Here is a 17,266-nt window from a genome sequence, read left to right on the forward strand (position 1 = left end):
TCAAGCCCCAAAACTCACACACATTCATGGGGCTGGGGGGATACAGGGGGGCGGGAAGGGAAAGAAACAGTCGGTGTGGGAAGCTTCTCTCTAGATTTGATTCTCTAAACACAAGTGGAGTTTTCTGTCAGGGACAGAGAGAGACTGCCAGGGACCCTCACCTGCAGACATTCCTTTTGAGCCTTTCTTTTGCTTTCAAATTTGCCCCATATGCCTCAACAAATGAAAATGTGAGTTCCTTCACCAGGTAAACCCTCAGGGACCTGACCCAGGATGTGGAGCTTGGGAAAGTTCCTGGACTTCACAGCCAGGCTGGCATCAGCAAAAACCTTGGGAGCAAGCTCTTGTCTTTTTGACCCCATCTCCGGTCTCCATGTCCACTGGGGACACCAGCCTTATTTGCTTTCGGTGCAGCCACTGCTCTGGAAAACTAGGTTAAATCTGGCAAAGAAGAGCCAGCCCAGGGCAGAGGATGGCAGTGATGGGGATGAAGGGGGGATCTTTGGATCCTTGGCATGCAGGAGACGACAGGCAGCAGTCACTCACTATGCCAGCCACTCAGGCTCCTTCACATACTTCTTGCCACCATGATGTCTGCTGAGCAGTCTTGGAACTGGAGGGAACCTTAGGATATGTCCTTTATTTTTCAATTTTTTTGTTGGTGCTGTGACTTGAACTCAGGGCCTGGGCTCTGTCCCTGAGCCTCTCCGTGCTCAAAGCTAGTGCTGTACTAATTGAGTCACAGAGCCTCTTCTGACTTTTTCAGAGTAGTTCATTGGAGATAAGAGTCTCACAGACTTTCCTGTCCGGGAGGCTTTGAACCATGATCCTCAGATTTAGCCTCCTGAGTAGCTAGGATTTCAGCCCCTGGCTCTTTTCCCTTTCCTTTCCTTTTCTTTCTTTTCCCCCCCTTTTCTTTTCTTCTTTTCTCTTTCTCTCTCTCTCTCTCTCTCTTTCTCTTTCTTCCTTCCTTCCTTCCTTCTTCCTTCTTCCTTCATTCCTTCTTTCCTTCCTTCTTTCCTCTCTTCCTTTCTTTCTTGTTTGTGCCTAGCCCCTGGCCCCCAATTTTCTTTCCTTCAAGAGTGGCCTGAGGAGATAATGTTTTCTTCTTTTTGTTCTCTGCTCTCAGCTTTGCTTTTCTGTGTTAGGAACAACACAGTGGGAGGTGAGGAGGAGGAAGGACAGAGATTCAGGACCACCCCCCCACACACACACCCCAAACAAAACAACTTGGTTCCTAGGAGCTGGATTATCCGGTGGACCCAGGCTCACTGCCTCCACTTCGGAACCCGGACATCCTTGTGGGTGAGAACGACCTCACAGCCCTCAGCTACCTCCACGAGCCTGCCGTGCTTCACAACCTTCGCATCCGCTTCGTGGAGTCCAAGCTCATCTACACCTACAGCGGTAAGGAGAGCTCATACCAGGGGACATGGAGAAGGGTGCCCAGGCCTATGCCTGATCATACCTTCTCTTGTGTCTGTGCTGAGCTCAGTCTTTCTACCAAGACACCTGTCTCTGTGGATAACGTCCACGAGAAGCAAGAATGGAAGACTTAGGGAATCAGAGGTCATGAGACTCAGTGTGTTTTGTGCTTATTGGGACGTTAACATGCTGATTACCCCTACATGGGGGATTATAAATCTCATCTGTCACCTGGTCATCGAAGGGTTGTAGGCAGGGAACTGAGATTCAAAAGTAAGTGGCTTGCCAGGCACCAGTGGCTCACACCTGCAATCCAGGTTACTCAAGGAGGCTCAGGTCTAAGGATCAGGATCCACAGGAAAATCTAGGAGACTCTTATCTCCAGTTGACTAAAAAACAAAAACAAGAACAAACAACAGGAACAGTAGAGCTGTGGCTCAGGTGGTAGAGCCTTGAGCAAAAGAAGTTCAGAGATAATACCCAGGCCCTGAGTTCAAGCCCGAAGGACTTGGCACAATAAAAAGGAAAGTTAAGCAACTTGAGTAAAGTCAAGCAGAAGTAACAGAGCTGGGAGTTTTTTTCTTTTTTCTTTTTTCTCCCAAGATTCTGGAGAAGGATGAGTGTCTGTTTGTTGTTGTTGTTGTTCATCGTGGGGCTTGAACTCTGGGCCTGGGTGCTGTCTCTGAGCTCTTCAGCTCAAGGTTACCACATCGAGACACAGTGCCACTTCCAAGATGAATGTCTTGCTCTGGCTTTTGTTACTGTCACAAAATGCTTGAGCCTGGATAGTTTGCTAAGCGTAGGAGTTTTCTTGGCTCATAGATCCGAAGCCTGGGAAGTCCAAGAGCTTGATGCTGGCATCTGCCAAGCTGGCATCCTGCTACATCAGGTGAGACAGAACGAGTAGCTTAGGCTTCTCTTCTTCTCACAAAGCCACTAGTGCCATTGTAGCAGACCTCACCCTCACAACCTCACTCAGTCCCCACTTCCATTGCCATTAACCGATGGGTTTAAGGGATTAAATCTGTAATGGGTGAACTTTTGGGGGGACACGTTCAGGCCACACCAGTGTGCATGCCTATCAAAGATCTTGTGTCTGCTCTCCCCTCTTTCCACAGGAATCATTTTGGTGGCCATGAACCCTTACAAGCAGCTGCCCATCTATGGAGATGCCATCATCCACGCATACACCGGGCAGAACATGGGTGATATGGACCCCCACATATTTGCTGTGGCAGAAGAGGCCTACAAGCAGATGGCCAGGTAGCATCCTGCTAGACCAACTTCCATTCCGGTTCTCCCAATACTCCTGCATTTGTTTGATACACACACACACACACACACACACACACACACACACACACACACACATACACACACACACGCTCCACAATAAAGGAATATTTAAGTTGGATTCATTAAAAGTGACTGAGAAGGACCAGGTATGGTGGTTTATGCCTATAATCCCAGCTACATGTGAGGCAGAGAAGAGGAGGATCCAAGTTGGAGGCCAGCCTGGGGGGATGGGGGGAATAACATGAGACCCTATCTGCAAAGCAAACTAAAGGTAAAAAGACTGTGGGTGAACATTTACCTGACAAGGGGGAGAATCTAAGTTCAATCCCCAGTATAGAAACCAAACAATTTTTTTTTAATCTATCATGTTTGTGGATCCCTTTACAGTTTCACAAAAGAGGCATAGGACCTGGGCCAGCTATGACAGTGTTTGTCTGCATTTTGAACTCAGGGCCTGGCACTTTAGCTTATTGTTCTGGGTAGAGTCTTGTGCATGTCGCGCCAGGCTGGCCTCAGAACTTGGTCCTTCTACCTCTGTCTCCTGATGAGCTGGAAAGACGAGCATGCAGCACCATGCTTGTTTTTCAGACTGGGGTCTCATTAACTTATTTTTGCCCCGCCTGACCTTGTTTGCTTATCTGTTCGCTTTAGAAACAATCGAAACCAGTCCATAATTGTGAGTGGGGAGTCGGGTGCGGGGAAGACCGTGTCAGCCCGCTACGCCATGAGGTACTTTGCCACCGTCAGCAAGTCGAGCAGCAAGGCTCACGTGGAGGACAAGGTCTTGGCATCCAATCCCATAACAGAGGTGGGCACAACTGCAGAAGGAGAGGGTAGTGGGCTGAGGCGGTGGTGAGCTCTGGATGGAGTACAGAGCCTTAGACAGGCAGGCCAGGTCCCACACTCTGAACGTTCTGAACTGCCTCTTGAGCTGTAGCTTCACTTCTTGCTTTTGGGTGGTTAATTGGAGATAAGAGTCTCAAGGACTTTTATGACCAGGCAGGCTGGCTGTCTTTGAATCACAATCCTCAGATCTCACCCTCCTGATAGCTGAACCCCTGATACCCAGGCATAAAGATCTTCAAAGCTTGTCATTTCAGGAAAACCCTGTGTTCCTAGGCCGTGGGAAACGCCAAGACCACTCGCAATGACAACAGCAGCCGGTTTGGGAAGTACACCGAAGTCAGCTTTGACAAGAGCAATCAGATCATAGGGGCCAACATGAGAACCTACCTGCTGGAGAAATCCAGAGTCGTCTTCCAAGTAAGACCTGAGCGTGAGCCAAAGCCTCCTTCCAACTCCCCATTCACACCACATGCTCCCCAGGCCACCTCCATCATTCCTGGACTTGAAGAATGGGGATTTCCTATCTCTCATTTGAAGTTTAGATCTGTCCTCCCTCCCTCTCCCCTTCCATTCATTCCTTCCCCTACCCTCCTGTTTATTAAACACCAAAAATTCAGGGCCGGGAGCATAGTCCAAGAACAGAGCACTTGCCTGGTATATGCAATGTAAGATCGTGGGCCAGATAGTCTGGCTTGCTGCGCACCAAGTAGTGGGGGACAGTTTCCTTAGAGTTATGGAAAATGGGGAGAATTGTCACTTTTCTTTTTGGGACTCAGGACCTTGACTTTGTTAGGGAAAGCTCTATCACTGGAGCTATATCTTCAGGCCCTCAACTTTCTAAATCACTAATAGTAATAATAATAATAATAATAATAATAATAATAAATCAAGTATGGGAATTAATGTACCATCTATCTGGCAAATATCATGTAACCCTTCTATTAATTACAATAAAAATATATGAAAAAATAAATAAAAATAAAAATAAAGAGTAATATAGTGGGAGCGAATTTGATCAAAGTAACAAATGTGCCTATCTTAGTGAAACCCCTTTGTACATTAATATATACTAATGAAAATTTAGGCTGGGAGCCAGTGGCTCACACCTATAATCCTAGATACTCAGGAGGCTGAGATCTGAGGACTGAGGTTCAAAGCCAGCCCTGGCAGCAAAGTCTGTAAGATTCTTCTCTGCAGTTAACCACCAGAAAAGCTGGGAATAGAGCTGTGGCTCAAGTGGTAGAGCGCTGCTAGTCTTGAACCTATTCTTAGCTGCTCTAACTTCTCTGCAGTCTTGTTCTTTCTCTCTTTTTTTGTCTTTATTTTCTTTGTTCTGGTCTTGGGGTTTGAACTCGGGGCCTGGGTGCTGTCCCTAAGTGTTTTTGCTCAAGGCTAGTGCTCTACCACTTTTAGCCACAGCTCCACTTCCAGTTTGGGGTGGGTTCATTGGAAATAAGAATCTCACAAACTTTCTTTCCTGGTCTGGCTTTTAACCTTGATCCTCGGATCTCACCTTCCAGAGTAGCTAGGATTACAAACTATGTTCATCCAGATCCCTCTATTAGAAACCTGGTCATTTCACCCATGCAAAACTTGTGTAACTCAACTGAGGGCCTTTTCTTTATTTTTTAGTCAGAAAATGAACGGAATTACCACATTTTCTACCAGCTGTGTGCATCTGCAGAGCAATCGGAGTTTAAACATCTTAAACTAGGTATGTAAAGGATGTATAGTATGTGACAAGGTCTTTTTTCTAAAGAGCTTTAAAATTTTCATGAATTTCTACTTATTATAACACAATATTTTTTATTTGTTTGTCGATCTCGGGGCTTGAACTCTGGACCTGTGCACTATCCCTGAGCTCTTCAGCTCAAGGCTACCACTCTACCACTTAAGCCACAGCTCCACTTTCATTTTTCTGGTGGATCATTGGAGATAAGAGTTTCATGGGAGTGTGGCCTGGTGGTAGAGTGCTTGCTCTAACGTGCACCAAGACCTGGGTTCGATTCCTCAGTACCACATACATAGAAAAAAGCCAGAAGTGGTGCTGTGGCTCAAGGGTAGAGTTCTAGCCTTGAGAAGAGTCCAAGGACAGTGCTCAGGCCCTGAGTTCAAGCCCCACAACGGGCAAAAAACAAAATAGGGCTGGGAGTTTGGCCTAGTGGTAGTGTGCTTGCCTAGCATGTATGAAGACCCGGGTTCAATTCCTCGGTACCCCGCATACATAGCAAAAAGCTGGAAGTGGTGCTGAGGCTCAAGTGGTAGAGTGCTAGCCTTGAGAAAGTCCAAGGACAGTGCTCAAGCCCTGAGCCCAAGCCCAGGACTGGCAAAAAAAAAAAAAAAAAAATAGGGCTGGGAGTTTGGCCTAGTGGTAGTGTGCTTGCCTAGCATGCACCAAGACCTGGCTTCGATTCCTCAGTACATATACATAGAAAAAAGACGGAAGTGGTGCCGAGGCTCAAGTGGTAGAGCTCTAACCTTGAGAAAGTCCAAGGACAGTGCTCAAACCCTGAGCTCAAGCCCAGGACTGACTGGCAAAAAAAAAAAAAAAGAGTCTCATGGATTTTCATGCCTCGGCTAGCTTTGAACCTCAATCCTCAGATCTCAGCCTCCTTATTATCTAGGATTATAGGCATGAGCCACCGATGCCCAGCTAGCACAATGTATTTTTTATGGGGCTTGAACTCAGGGCCTGGGTATTATACCTAAGCAGTTTTGCCCAAGGATAGTGCTCTACCACTTTGAGCCATAGCTCCACTTCTGCTTTTCTGGTGGCTAATTGGAGATGAGTCTCTTGAACTTTCCTATCTGGGCTGGCTTCAAACTATGATCCTCAGACCTCAGCCTCCTGAGCAGCTAGGATTACAGGCATGAGCCACCAGTACTCAGCCTATCACATTTTTTTAAAGGTTGTGTCTCTGCCCAAAGACAGAAAATCCTTTAGTTTCAGTAGTGGAACAGTTACATTACCTAAGAAAATCTGGGGTGAAACCATGAATCTGGGCAGGACATACTCCCAGTCCCAGGCTTCATTTCTTTCCCCTGGCTCCCCAGCATTCCTGGGGACTGAACTAAGGAAGCATTTTGTCTTCCCCTTTTTTCTTCTTCTTCTTCTTTTTTTTTTTTTTTTTTTTTTGCCAGTCCTGGGCTTGAGCTCAGGGCCTGAGCACTGTCCTTGGACTTTCTCAAGGCTAGAGCTCTACCACTTGAGCCTCAGCACCACTTCCGGCTTTTTTCTATGTATGTGGTACCGAGGAATCAAACCCAGGTCTTCATGCATGCTAGGCAAGCACTTTAACCACTAGGCCAAACTCCCGGCCCCTTTTTTTTTCTTCTTCTTTTTTTTTTTTTCTTTGTCAGTCATGCGGCTTGAACTCTAGGCCAGGGCACTGTCCCTGAGCTCTTCAGCTCGAGGCTATCACTCTACCACTTGAGCCACAGCACCACTTCTCTGGTGGTTCATTGGAGATAAGTGTCTTACAGACTTTTGTGCCCAGCCTGGCTTTGAACCTCGATCCTCAGATTCAACCTCCTGAGTAACTAGGATTACAGGCATGAGCCACCAGCACCTGGCTACCTTCCCTTCTTTCTAATAGCCATGTATGTCCAAATTTGTGTGGCACAGGCAGAATCAATCTTTTTGTTTTAGGGAATGCAGAAAAATTTCACTACACGAGCATGGGAGGCAATACAGTCATCGAGGGTGTGAATGACAGAGCAGACATGGTAGAGACTCAGAAGACGTTCGCTCTCCTGGGTGAGTAGTAAAATGTCCTAGCCAAAGGTGTGACCACTGAGAGACAGAAAGAGGCAGGGGGAGGGAGGGAAAAGAAAAGGTGGTAATAGAGAAGGGAAGAAGAAAGAAGGAAAGGGAAGGGGTGGTAAAGAGAGTATTCTCAGTAAATTCTAATCTGAGTGTCAGGTTTGGTGGGGAGAGGGGCTCTTGGAGACAGAACTCAGGGCCTTGTGATTGACAGACAGTCTCTGTCACTTGAGCTGTGTTCTCAGTCCTTTTGCTGTAATCCTAACTACAGGTAGGGGCAGAGGCCAACTTGACCAAAAGTCATCTAGACCCTATCTTAAAAGAAAACAAGCCAAGGGCCAAGCACACACGTCTTCTCCCAGCTACCTGGCAGTCAGGAGTAGGATGATTGTGGCCTAAGGCCAACTGAGGCAAACGCATGAGACCCTCTGTGAAAAAATAACCGAGACAGGGGGAGGGAAGGGACAGATGGGAAAGCAACCCGTGGTCTGCGGTGTTCCCAGCACAACCCAGGCAGAGGTAGCAGGCCAGCCAGTGGAGAGCACTTGCCTAGCAAAGGGGAAACTCTGAGTGCATACCCAAGCACAAGATCAGTCAGACAACCCATCACGTATTCACTCAACCACACAGAACAAACAAAAGCTACAACAGGTGCTCGGTGGTGAGTGAGTGTGCTGATCTCCCCAGATCATGACAAATAGCAAAGAGCTGTGAGTCAGATTATTGTCCCCAGCTCCCCTTCATGTCCCTTGTCCCAGCTGTTGGCACCGAGTAGCTTGCAGAAATATCTTGGGAGGAACCCATGTGCTTCTCTTCTTGGGACAAGAGGAGGCCCAGTGTTCCTGAACTGGGGAAATGTCTGTTTCTAGGCTTCAAGGAGGATTTTCAGATGGATGTTTTCACCATCCTGGCTGCCATTTTGCACCTGGGCAATGTGCAGATCACCGGTGTGGGCAGTGAACGGTCGTCCATCAGCGTGAGTCTCGGTTGCTCAGCCTCCATGGGGCGCCAGGCGAGGGCCACGCCCACTGTGGCCTCAGCCTGTGCCTTTGCATTTGAACACTGGGCACTGGAGGTTGGATTTGCTGGGCCGACTGGTTTAGCAGGAACCAGGAAGGAGTAGGGTTTTCCAGGGATTGTCTTCAAAGTGTCCAGCTTCCTCTGCTTGTAACAGTGGAGGATGGGGGATGACGGTGCATGCTCTATTTAAAAAAAAAATTAAGGTGACACCTACTCGCCATGCTAGGCCTTGGGAAAGCGGCGGGCAGCTGAATTAGGAAGACATTCATGGCGGGAGGAGGGGGGAGACACAATGCACAAATGCGGAGGTGGGGAAGCTCTGGTGACACGGTTAGGAAGCAAAACAAAGCAGATTGGGGGGTGCAGAGTGTGGTGCCTTTTGTGTAGGGCAATCTGGGAAAGGCTTTCTTGTAAGCGGGAAGGAGAGAAAGAAAGCAAGTCCTACCCATGGCTGCAGGAAGAATATTCAAAGCAGAGAGACTAGCAAAGGTGAAGCCCCTCAGCCCCTGAGACAAGAGAGGAAGGACAGTCATTGTATCCCAGAAAAGAGTGGACAGGAAGTTGGGATAGGTGTGTGAGAGTAGCAGGTGAGTAGAGCCTTAGGGTCACAGGATAGATTGGAGCAAAAGGTACCTCCTCTCCAACCTTACCAGGGGTGGATTCTCCGCTGGAAGTTTGTGCTCTGAGTTCTAGAATAGGCTTCCTTTTCAGTGGACACAAGGTTCACTGAATACTGAATGGATGCTGCATGAATACGGAGTAGTGGTGTTTTGTGGGTGGCCTGAACTCCCCAAGTATCACCAGTATTCATGGAAAGAAGAAAAAAAGTTTATCTGAGATCACTTGCCCAGCAAGTGCAAGATCTTGAGCTCAAATCTCAATGTTGACCCCCTGCTCCGCCCCCCCCAACAGTTCTATGAAATACAAAATTTACCAACCCTCCCCCCACACACCCTGGAGATAGCACCCAGGGCTCCTGCAGGACAGTAAGTACTGTGCCACTGGGCCCTATCCCTGCCCTCACCATACCTTTAACATTTTCTATTAACATGCTTTAGGTTTTTGCCTGGGCAGCCTTAAACCATGCTCCTCCTGCTCTATGCCCGCTCAGTAGCTGTGATTATAAGGCATGAGCCACCTCACCTGGCTTTTTCGGGTGGGAAGGGGTGTCAGTGCCAGTTGTAGGATTTGAACTCAGCCTGGATGCTGTCCCTGAGCTCTTTACTCAAGGCTAGTGCTCTACCACTTTGAGCCACTGTTCCACTTCCAGTTTTTGAGTGCTTTAATTGGAAATAAGAGTTGCATGGGGACTTTTCTGCCCAGCCTGGCTTCAAACCAAGATCCTTCAGATCTCGTCCTCTGAGTAGCTAGGATCATAGGCATAAGTCACTGGTGCTGGGCTAAACTATCTTCCTCAAAACACAATTGCCTTGCTTTCCTTCCTGAACTGCAAATGACTCAAGGAAGTAGAGCACTTACCTACCACTTGTGAAGCCTCTGGCTTAGTCCCAGCATGCAGATGGAAGGGGACCAAACACTATTGCCACTGCATTTCCTTCATAGCATCCAGGGCTGGCATTTTTTTTTTGCCAGTCCTGGGCTTGAGCTCAGGGCCTAAGCACTGTCCTTGGACTTTCTCAAGGCTAGAGCTCTACCACTTGAGCCTCAGCACCACTTCCAGCCTTTTTCTATGTATGTGGTACCAAGGAATCGAACCCGGGTCTTCGTGCATGCTAGGCAAGCTTTCTACCACTAGGCCAAACTCCCGGCCCAAAGGCTGGCATTTTTGACTTAGAAGGTTCGGCCCCTGAGAAGGATGTAGACCAATGGTCAAGACTGTGACGATTCCATTGGTCTACAGTGGGGAGGTTGCTGTGACCACCCTCTAAAGGGGGCCAGGTGGAGAATGGGAAGGGCATGGCACTGCCTAGATTGCCCCAGCCCATGCTGCCACTTTGAAATGAGACCCCGTGCCTGACCACTTGTCTGGGATGGAGCCTGCCTGAGAAGCTTGAGGCTCGAAGGGAAGGAAGAGGTCCCAGTCAGATGCAGTCTCATCCCACCCCACCCAGTGACAAGGGCCTTACCTGCTATTTTGTTTTGTGTGCCAGTACTGATGTTTGAGCTGAGGGCCTCATGCTGTCACTTTTTCACTCACTGCTGGGACTCTACCACTTGAGCCACACCTCTACTTCCAGCTTTTTGCAGACTGAACGGCAATAAGTCTCTCTGGGATTTGTCTGCCTCTGCTGGTTTGGAACTTCTGTCCTCAGATCTCAGCCTTCCACCAGCACCAGCCCCTAAGCTATTCTAATGAAGAGTTCGAGTCCAATGCGGCCCTACAGAACTGCCCTAGCTAGCTTTACAGCTGCCCCTGGTCTCAGGACAGTAAGAGCTCCTCTTCTGGCCCCAGGCCCCTGGGTGAGGCCCTCTGCACAGCAGGTGGCTCTAACAATGTCTGTGTTGTTTTTGCAGGAGGATGACAGTCACTTGAAGGTGTTCTGCGAGCTCCTGGGCCTGGCTCGTAACAAGGTGTCTCAGTGGCTGTGCAAACGCAAGATCGTCACCAGCTCTGAGACGGTGGTGAAACCCATGACCAGGGCCCAAGCCATCAATGCCAGAGATGCCCTGGCCAAAAAGATCTACGCGCACTTGTTCGACTTCATTATAGAGAAAATTAACGAAGCCTTGCAGTTTTCAGGCAAGCAGCACACTTTTATTGGTGTTTTGGACATTTATGGGTAAGAGTCTCTTCAGTGAGTTTTGGGTCACATATCCTGGTTATTTTTTTCTTCTTTGGAGTGTTGCACAATTAGGAGGGTGGCCATCTCTTTTTCGTATGGGCGAATGTTAAGAACAGTTTCCTGACTGGTCACTAGTAGCTCATGCCTGTAATCCTAGCTACCAGGAATCTGAGACCTGAGGATCATAGTTCAAAGCAAGCCCAGTCAGGAACATCCATGAGACTCTTATCTCTAATTAGCCAGCAAAAAGCTGGACAAGTAGTTGTGTCTCAAGTGGTAGGGTGCCAGCTTTGGGTGAAAAAGCAAAGGGACTGCAGCCCTGGCCCCAGTACACAGACACACACACACACACACACACACACACACACACACACACAGAGTGGCCTTTATTTAGATCACATTGAATGAGCGGGACGTTAATAATGGACATTATGAAAGCTCACTGTGTGCCAGTGCTCATGTGATCGCCTCTTGGGGCGTACTCTCTTAATCCTCAGACAGCTTGGAGACTCTTGCCACTTCAGAGAGGCCACACACAAGGTGGAGATCCTTGGATCCACAGCTGTTCCTCAGGCCTTTTCAGTCCTCCCATGCTAATGTCTGCCATTTATTTCCCTTTCCTCCAAAACACCTAGTACTCCAGCTCCTGTCCCACCCCCCACACCAACTCCCACCCCCCCCCAACCCTACCCCCTTTCCAGCTCTTGCTGGGACAACAAGGTGGAGGAGGCTGGGACAAGGTGGAGACTGGAGTAGAGCAGCCTAAGCTCTTCTCACAGAACTTTTATTTGTTCATTCTTGGGCTCCAGGACCCAGTGCTGGCCCCTCTCCCCAGGACCAGGGCTGGCTTCTCAGTGGGAGGAAGGAAGGTTGTCCCTGAAGTCACCATCATCAACTGGGGTGTCCGCCACACCCTGGTGTCAGTCCTCACCTGCCCCTTCCCCATAGAGAGCTAGAGCTACACCCTGGGCCCTCACGTGAGCCCCATTTGTGGCCCAGGAGTGGGGTGGGGTGGTAGAGAGGCAAATTCAGGAGGCTACCCTGAACTTGCTCCCAGATAGGAAGGCCAGCTCTCCCATTTACCTGTGCCAGGTGAGATGATGCTAACAGGGAGTTACTATTTAATTTAGATCTATTTTAATACCTCCCCATTAATATACATACTCCTCCCCAGTAATAAGTGTATGTCAACAGTTATAAAATGCCAATACATTGCCTAGATAAGCCAGGAAATTATTCTCCTCTGTCTTGTTTTAAGAACAGTCTTGAGTGCCAGTAAAAATGTAAGAAAACTTCTAATAATAGTCCATTTCATTGAGGTAGAAGTAAGTGGTTAATTGCTGTTTTCCCACATTTTTTTCCATCTTAAAAATACCTTTGAGGGGCCAGGAATTTGGCCTAGTGGTAGAGTACTTGCCTAGCATGCACGAAGACCCGGGTTCAATTCCTTAGTACCCCACATACATAGCAAAAAGCTGGAAGTGGTGCTAAGGCTCAAGTGGTAGAGCTGTAGCTTTGAGAAAGCCCAAGGACAGTGCTCAAGCCCTGAGCCCAAGCCCAGGACTGGCAAAAAAAAAAATACCTTTGAAAATAACAGCTTTTATTTGAAGAATAGATTAATTCATCTGGGTGCCAGTGGCTCACATCTGTAATTCTAGCTACACAGGAAGCTAAAATCTGAAGATTATAGTTTGATACCAGCCTGGAGAGAAATCAGAGAGATTCTTATTTCCAATTAACCAGCAAAAAGCTGGAACATGGAACAGTGGTACAAATAATAGTGCCAGGTATGAGTGAAAAAAGCTGAGGAATAGTACCCAGGCCCTCAGTCCAAGCCCCAGTACTGGCACACATACACACGCACACGCACACACACACACACACACACACATACACGCACACCAAGTTTTAACAAGCTGTGTGTGCTTCAGCAAGTTTACTAGCCTCTCAGACTCATTTCCTGGTTAGTAAACTGAGACCATAATGCCAATGTCAGAGTTATGTGCATTAAATGGTAGAACATATCGTGGCATGGCTATTTTAATGCATAGTTTGGGATAGACACTTGGTACATAAACAGATGTCTTCCAAGGGAGAGGAAGCTAAAGGGTAATTTATGAACCAACCGCCCAGATATTAAAGCTGACAACTCTGCGGTATATCTACAACCGAGCAAAGGTAAATGCATGCGTGTGTCCTGCTGCTTGTTTTCATCTTTAACTGTGTTTAAACTGTATTTCAGTTTTGAGACCTTTGATGTGAACAGCTTTGAACAGTTCTGCATCAATTATGCTAATGAAAAGCTACAACAGCAGTTTAACCTGGTAGGTGACTTGCCCGCCATGCTGGAACCAGTACTCAGCCCTGCGGTGCCCAGAGTACGCAGCCACCCCTCATTTCCCTCACTCTTCAAATTTCCTGATTGTTCAAGCAACTCCATGTTGGGTCTCATCCAGTCTCTGGACCCCCCTTGTGGTCAGGACTTGAAATTGCACATTTCCATCTTGCATACTTTTTTTTTTTTCCTCCCTTTTCTCTGGGGCTTGAACTTGGGGCCTGAAAGAAAGAATAGAAAAGAAAAGAAAGAAAATGAGGAAGGAAGGAAGACAGGAAGAGCAAGAGAGAGAGAGAGAGAGAGAGAGAGAGAGAGAGAGAGAGAGAGCGCGAGAGAGAGCGAGGGCAAGCTACCACCACTTCATCTCACCATCTTGGCTTCTTCCCTAGCCACATCCACCTGTGTCCTGAGCCCAGGCTTCGTTCTGTCCTGTGCCCCCCTCTCTCCTCCCTGGACTTTGGCCTCTTTAAGCTGAGTCCTGGCTGGCCTCCTTTGCCTCCAGTCTTGCCCTCTTCATAGTCATGGAGATGTCCTTCCCTCCTCCCTCCTCAGGGGGTCCTCACTAGCCATGAAAAGGCCACAGGACCTGGACTCTCTAGGGAGGGCGTGAGACTCCCAGGGGATCTGCCATGCCTCCCACCTCTGCTGTGCATGTACCTTGCACAGTGACTCTTCCAGGTCACTGCATGGGAGTGGGGGTCTTTTCAAGGCCTTTCTTCCTGTTCACCTTCCCCCAACCAAATGCTGCCCATTTTCTGTCATTCTTCTGGGTTAGCTGGAGCTCTATCCATGACCTTGGGGAAGGCACTATTACCCTTAAGGATGAGTAAGCAGAGGGCTTCTCACTGGTTATATAGCCAGCATCCCCAGATGTTGTCCCCCGAGCCCTGCAACCAGGCTGTGCCAGGCCGAAGAGGCTGATTCAGATAGCAGGAAGCCACAGTGGCTGATTGCCAAGAGCAGGCCAGGATCCTGGAGCAGGCTGAGTACCTACTCTGCTGCTGGTGATATTGGCTTAATGATGGGACCACCACAGATAAGTCCTAGGGGATGTCAGCAGCACTAGACCCTGGGAACAAGCTGACCCGCCTCCTGTGTAAAGCAGCCCTTCCTCCACAGATCTAGATGTCTGTGTCCTCAGTTTCCTCTGGGGTCTGATCTCACTTTTGATACTGTTTTATTTCCCATGGTATTTCCACACATCCAGCATGTCTTTAAACTTGAACAAGAAGAATACATGAAGGAAGATATTCCTTGGACTCTGATCGATTTTTACGACAATCAGCCAGTTATTGACCTGATTGAAGCAAAAATGGGCATTTTGGAGTTACTGGATGAAGAATGCTTGGTAACTTTTTAAATAATTGCTTTTGTCAACTTGTAAGTAGTAAAGAGGAACAAATAAAAACAAGCTAGGCGCTAGTCGTGGCACATGCCTAGCTAATCAGGAGACTGAGATCAAAAGATAGAGGTTGAAGCCAACTCAAGCAGACAATCCGAGAGACTCTTACCTCCAAAGAACCACCAAAAGGGCTGGAAGTAGAGCTGTGACCCAAGTGGTAGAGTGTCAGCTTTGAGTGAAAAAGCCAAGTGAGCGCTTGAGTTCAAACCCCAGTACCAGCATACATATACACATGCAAAAAAAATTCCAAAACAATCTTTTCAGGGAGCCATGTTTGCAAAACTCCTAGGCCTTACCCAACTACATGGACATTAATTGTAGAATAGTGATTTGTACTGGGTACAGTGGCTCACATCTGTAATCCTAGCTACTCAGGAGGCTGAGATCTGATGATCAAGGTTCAAGGCCAGTCTGGGCACAAAAGGACCTGACACTCTTATCTCCAATGAACCTCTAGAAAATACGAAGTGGGACTTGGCTAGAGGGTAGCTGAAGAGCTCAGGGACAATACTCAGGCCCAGGGGTAGGGTGGTAACCTTGAGCTGAAGAACTCAGGGACAGTTCAAGCCCCATGACCCACAAAAAAGAATAGTGATCTCTACCAGATCGCCCCACCACTAGGTGGGGGGCCATCTGAAGACCCGCCCACCTCCAGTGTATGTGTGCCCCCTTGGTAACATTCAGCAAAGGTGGGCTGGCCTCCGAGGCTGTGTACAGCCAGTATGGAGCCCTGTGTGTGTGTGTGTGTGTGTGTGTGTGTGTGTGTGTGTGTGTGTGTGTGTGTGTGTACATGTGCACATATTATTATTAAGAGTGTGAGCTACTGGCACCCAGTCCCTAGTAATTATTCATCTTGTTTTCTTCATTTGCTATTTGGTTTGCTTTTCTCTTCCAGTTACCACATGGGACCGATGAAAATTGGCTTCAAAAGCTATATAATAATTTTGTCAACAAGAACTCTTTATTTGAAAAACCTAGAATGTCAAACACATCTTTTATCATCCAGCACTTTGCTGATAAGGTATGTGACTGTGCTGCCCATCTGGGGGCAGAGCTGCCGTCCCCAGAGAGAGAGAGCAGGTCAGACTCCAGTCCCCTGGGGTGTGGTGCCCACATGAAGGTGGCCTGTGTGACTGGGGGTGCATGACCTTCATGACACAGGTTTTAATGGCCTTCATCTGTGTTTGTTGATTGTTGTCAGAAAAGTAATCTCACACCCAACCACCTTCGGTTAGGTTCTCAGTTTAATCAGCCAAAGGGGTTCTGGGTCCCCAACACAGTCATCCAGCATAGCCCTGTCCCCACAAATGCTTTCTATTTGATTTACTTTGTCTTCTGCTTGTGACTCCCACTCCATGCGGGAAGAATTTGTACAACAGATGCATGGAAGGGTTTAGAGACAGGAAGTACTCCTGTCCCCAAGGGCACTTGCTTAGCTAGAGGACAAGCAGGACACTTTCTCTGTACCCCCCCCAAAAGGCCTGTTTTCTCGTAATTTTATTTTTTAATATAATTCTCTTATTCTTATTGAGGTGTTACACAGAATGGTTGCCATTTTGTAAGCCAGGTAATGCGTACGTTTCTTTTTAGACAATGTCAGCGCTTCCTTCACTCTCCCTCTGTTTCCCCTCCCACTCCTGCTCACATGCTACATCCTTCCTTTTCCACATACTGTCTTCTACATACCATGCCCGCACTCGTAGTTAATTTTTAAGACATTTCCCCCAGTGCTAGGGTTCAAGCCCTGGATTTTTTTGTGTGCAAGCAAGTGCTCTACCACTGAGCTACATCCCCAGTCTTAAAATTCAGTCACACACTGAAACATACAACTCAAGAGGCATAAATGAACCGTGGACGGGGTGCAGGCTTGGCACACTTTCCTGCAGAAAGGATGCACGGAGACCTCTCCAAATCGGATTTGACATTTACCCGTGCCAACATTTACCCACTTACCATGTAACTCTGACACTTGGTTAACTCCTGAAAATGTGGTGGGTCCTTGAAAACTTGGTGGACCCCCCCTAGCCAAAAATAGTGAGCAGCTGAGTGATTTTTGCCTTCTTTACAGTTTGGAGAATATTTCTTCTTCAACCTGAGGAGTGTTACTGTGGGCCCACACACACATACCCAGTGGCTTCCAAAGCAAAGGGAGTCTAAAGTCGGATTTTATCACATGACCTGTACCCAGTTCAGAGAACAGCTGGCCAGAGGGAAGCAATGGGTGACTGCAGAGTGGTCCTTGAGCCTGGTTCTTCCATTAGAGGAGCTGGTACTATCTCGCATGCGAAAGGCTTGCTGGGATTGACAGGCACTCTTTGCAAGGTTGCCTTGGTAACTCCCCTGAGTGATCTTTCTTTTAGAACAGGGACTGATGGATAGTTCAGTGGTAGTACACACATGCTTAGCATGAATGAGGCTCTGGATTTGCCTCCCAG

The 17,266-nt window shown here is 47.9% G+C and overlaps 1 protein-coding gene across 1 annotated transcript in view; it reads left to right on the forward strand.

Moving 5' to 3' along the window:
• Positions 1–17,266, forward strand: part of Myo5c (myosin VC) — a 59,625-nt gene that overhangs the window by 11,908 nt on the left and 30,451 nt on the right. The window contains 11 exon segments of the mRNA XM_090358396.1: positions 1,242–1,407; positions 2,544–2,688; positions 3,373–3,529; positions 3,841–3,984; positions 5,200–5,281; positions 7,217–7,324; positions 8,200–8,306; positions 10,826–11,091; positions 13,337–13,418; positions 14,637–14,777; positions 15,727–15,852. Of these exon segments, the coding sequence (XP_090214522.1) occupies positions 1,242–1,407; positions 2,544–2,688; positions 3,373–3,529; positions 3,841–3,984; positions 5,200–5,281; positions 7,217–7,324; positions 8,200–8,306; positions 10,826–11,091; positions 13,337–13,418; positions 14,637–14,777; positions 15,727–15,852 (1,524 nt within the window).

Source organism: Megascapheus bottae, chromosome 25, assembly GCF_031878675.1.
Source record: "Megascapheus bottae isolate mThoBot1 chromosome 25, mThoBot2.hap1, whole genome shotgun sequence".
NCBI lineage: Eukaryota > Metazoa > Chordata > Mammalia > Rodentia > Geomyidae > Megascapheus > Megascapheus bottae.